Below are 3,845 nucleotides of genomic sequence, written 5' to 3'. Positions count from 1 at the left end.
GATCGGAAAACCCACTTTTTGGGACTCTGAAACCAAATCGAAACGGAAAAAATTAAGTTCAAACTTCGATAGGTTGCTTATACTGAAATTTGAAGATTAGTATGTCGTTTTTAACAGTAAAGTCGATGCATATTGTGGTTCATCTATTTTTTTGGGCTGCCGAAACATTCAATTATTTTTTGTTCTTGCAATGCAACGTTTGAAATTATTATTTGTTTCCGCACAGAAGCAAAACAAAAACGAGTATTCATCCGAAGACTTTGCAAAGTCCTTAAATTTGAATTGGCAATTATTTCATACAACAACAATCACAAAAACACCAATTAAAACAAAGAAGACCACAAATTTCAGATCACCCCTTGGAAATCCAAAGAAGCATCCTTAACCTGCTCATTGGCAAACACTCCCCTCTCCAAAACCCAATCCTCAATCATAGCCTGAGAATTCAAAGCCTGATCAGTAGGCACAAGATGTCCAGCCCCTAACACTACAGCATGGCTCAAACTCCCCCATTTCTGCACATACCCAGCAAGCCCACCATTCACTCTCCAAACCTTCCTCTCCGCCTCCATAAACTTATCGATCCCCTCCCACTCCATCTTCTTCACCCACGCCTCTGTCGACACCACACCATCTCTCAAATCGCAGTGCCCCTGGTAAAGCAAAACCTTACTCTCCTTCACCAGAAACTCCACCATGTACTTAACACTCTTCATCACATCCTCGTGCAACGCGGCGCCCACCACATCGCTGCATTCCTCGTAAACCATCGATTCGTTCACTCCCAACAACCTTTTCACCCCTGGATGGCTCAAAAGCTCGGTCACCATGTCAGTTTCATAGGGAATTAGCCTTCTGAAATCGTACAGTGTGGCTAGTCCAGTCATGTTTCGCAACGTACGCAAGACCCCGTTTCTTGCATCGGTTGCTGCGCTCCAATTTCCTTTCTCTGTCCGTGCAACTGCCTCATTTTGAAGTTCTTCCAACTGGTTTCTCTGTTTGTCATTTATGAATCCAGAATAATAAGCGTTCAGGGCATGAGTAGCTACTTGTGTTGATGGATCAGTCAGTCCATTCCCGATCGCAACACCTGCCAAATTTACCTGCAGTGGTGGAGTTAATATTTTCATTTTTAGTGCGAGCAAAATTCCAATTCTTGGACTCTTAGCTCTTCCCTTCTTTCCCTCTGTTTTATTGCTTTCTCTCTTTCTCCTCTCTAGATTTTTCTACTTAAATGACAAATATTCTTGTGCAGAAAATCGCCAATAGAGCCAAACCACAGCTAATAAACATAATGCATGTCTCAGTTAGTATAAATCAATACTTTTATGGAGAAATAGAACCAAATTAAGGTCTATCTAGCACACAGACAATTAATGGGGTCATGGCCTCCTTGATTTTTGAAGGTTTCGTTTTGGGGTTTCAAAACCCTAGACACGTTCCTCAATAAATTTTTTCTATCTCTCCACTCATTACTTTCAAAAATCTCCCTCAAAATCCAAAACGAACAGGTTCATTATGCTTTTGATTGTTGTAATTGATAACGTATTAACTTGAAAGTTTAGGCTTTTGAGTCCTCATTTCGCTAGGAATTTTTTCATGATGCTTTTTATCTCTTCCATTGTATTATTTGTTGAAATTATAAATTTATATATCAAAAAACAAAACAAATCCATCCATAACATTTAAGAAACATGCACTGAAAATAACTATTTGCATAATTGTGGCAAACACATGAAAGATTATGATCAAAAAGTGCTTCAGTTTTTGAATTTCTACAATTAGAACTATAGCTACAAATATTATGTTAGCAAGAACCAGGATAATGCAACCACCTAGCTCTAGCCTAGTTGGCACCCTTGCACACTTTCTACTGAGATGTAAGAGGGTGAACATTACCCTTTTTCTTATTGGTTGAAATAGTGTGGATCCCATCACAAAGTGATATTAAGCTTAAAAGTGTATTGCAGGGGTGGAACCTACGCTATTTCAACCAATAACATAGAGGATAATGTTCACCCTCTTTTAAGAATGGTGAATAAAAATTGCACTGCCGCTTCATATCAAAACAAGGGTAATGATAATTTCAAAACTTCTCCTTAGCCTTGTACATTGTTTATACACTAAAATTTGGGGCATTAACAAAAACAGATATATCATTATTATTTTCCCAAAAACTATTGGCCAAGTAATAATTGAAGATCCTCTAGGAAAAAATAAAATAATACTCTTACCCACTTGGGGCACAACATATTGAAAAACATGTGAGAAAAATAAGAATTGTTAAAGTGGGGTGACACACAATTGCCCATAAGAATCTCCACCCATTATTTACCTGTTTTGATGGGGGCAACTGGGCATTCTTCTTCAAAATATAGTACCCAATTGCCGGCACATACTTTCCAGCATAACTCTCACCAGTAAAGTAAATCGGTCGAGTTTTAAACGACGGGTCTAACCCAACGAACGACGTGACCGCGGCGAAAAGATGCTCAGCAACACCGAGTTGATCTCTCGGGATTTCTTCCGGAGTTTCAGCAATGCTAAACCCAGCTCCGATCGGATTATCCAAGAAAAGGAGACCGAATATCCGGTTCCAAGAACCGGAATTGCGTTCCAGCGCGACCCGCTGGACGTTTCCTTGCCTACGAGAAACGCGCCACGGGCCGAGCTCGTAGAAGTTGCCCAGCATGGAGGAGCAACCTGGGCCGCCTTGGAGCCAGATGAGGAGTGGGGTTTTGGAGAGAGATGAGTTGGGTTGTTGGGCTTCGTAGAAAGTGTAGAAGATGGCTGACTTGGCGGTGGGGCTGATTTTGAGGTAGCCGGATTTGGTGGGGAGAGATTCTTCGGGGAGGATAGGGGGTGATGTGGCGGCGGAGATGGGTGGTGGGTGATGGAGGAGAAGGGAGAGGAGGAGGAGAAAAGTCATAGGTAGTGTTGACTCCATTTTCTGTGGTGTGTGGATGTGAGTTTGTCATTGGTGGGATACTTTCTTAGTACCAGTAAATAGTAATGTATGTTGTGACAAGAGAATCGAATCTTTTGGGTTTTGGACTTTTCTGTAGTTTTTAAAGGTAAAAAAAAAAACCTGAGTGAAGATACAAGTGACTTCTTGTGGCTTTTTTATTTTTATTTTTTTTATCCTCCTCTTGTGGCTTGTGAAGTGAAGTAAATTTAATTAGGGGTGTTAAATTGAATCCAAATTTATTAGTAAACCCAAATCCACCTACCAAAAAATAAACTCAATCCAACACATTTATAAGTTAGGTTCAAATGGGTCTCAATCCATCTAACCTATTTATTATTGGATCTTAATTAGACATCAATTGAGTTAACTTAAATGACCGAATAAGTCATGAACATAACCCTTAAAAAAAAACCTCAAGAACGATCTCCTTCGCTCTCTCGAGTCTCGTGCGTACTTCTCCGGGCTCTCTCGCATAAACAAAACAAAAGGCCCTGTACTCTCCAAATCACCCAAATTTTCTCTGCCCTGTACTCTCCAAATCATCTAAACTCTCTCTCTCTCTCTCTCTCTCTCTCTCTCTCTTAGTTGCTTTATGTATTATCCTATCCTCTTTCGAAAAACATTTTAAAATTCCAGGTTAAAATTGAAATCATCTCACATGAACGCTGGAATCTAAAAATTGTTTCAAATTCGAAAAACAGGAATACATGCATTTACAATATTTTGCTTTTTTTGGCTCGGGTCTGGAGGAAAATTTTTCTGCTAACAAATGGAGAGAGATGGATAGAGAAACGAGATAACAATACAGGTGATTAGTTAATGTCATGTCGAGGTATTGCAAAATCGGGTCTAATTTATCGTAATCGATTAGTTAATA

The 3,845-nt window shown here is 39.7% G+C and overlaps 1 protein-coding gene across 1 annotated transcript; it reads right to left on the bottom strand.

The window, feature by feature from the left end:
- Positions 1–246: 246 nt before the first annotated feature.
- LOC131301728 (serine carboxypeptidase-like 50) lies at positions 247–2,987 on the bottom strand. The gene is made up of 2 exons (XM_058328117.1): positions 2,336–2,987; positions 247–1,103 (listed from the first exon to the last, which is right to left on the bottom strand). Exons 1-2 carry the CDS (start codon positions 2,945–2,947, stop codon positions 348–350), a joined length of 1,368 nt encoding a protein of 455 aa, XP_058184100.1. The 5' UTR covers positions 2,948–2,987; the 3' UTR covers positions 247–347.
- Between the last annotated feature and the right edge of the window lie 858 nt (positions 2,988–3,845).

The sequence above is a fragment of the Rhododendron vialii genome, chromosome 9a (genome assembly GCF_030253575.1).
Source record: "Rhododendron vialii isolate Sample 1 chromosome 9a, ASM3025357v1".
NCBI classification, from domain to species: Eukaryota; Viridiplantae; Streptophyta; class Magnoliopsida; order Ericales; family Ericaceae; genus Rhododendron; species Rhododendron vialii.
The sequence above is the reverse complement of the archived record's forward strand: the minus strand, read 5'-3'. Positions and strand labels throughout refer to the sequence as shown.

What these genes read in the sequence shown, in the direction of transcription:
- LOC131301728 (XM_058328117.1), bottom strand. Translation starts at nt 2,947, where the DNA reads ATGGAGTCAACACTACCTATGACTTTTCTCCTCCTCCTCTCCCTTCTC. An exon ending in AGTTGCCCCCATCAAAACAG is followed by an intron (nt 1,104 to 2,335) that starts GTAAATAATGGG and finishes CCACCACTGCAG; the next exon opens with GTAAATTTGGCAGGTGTTGC.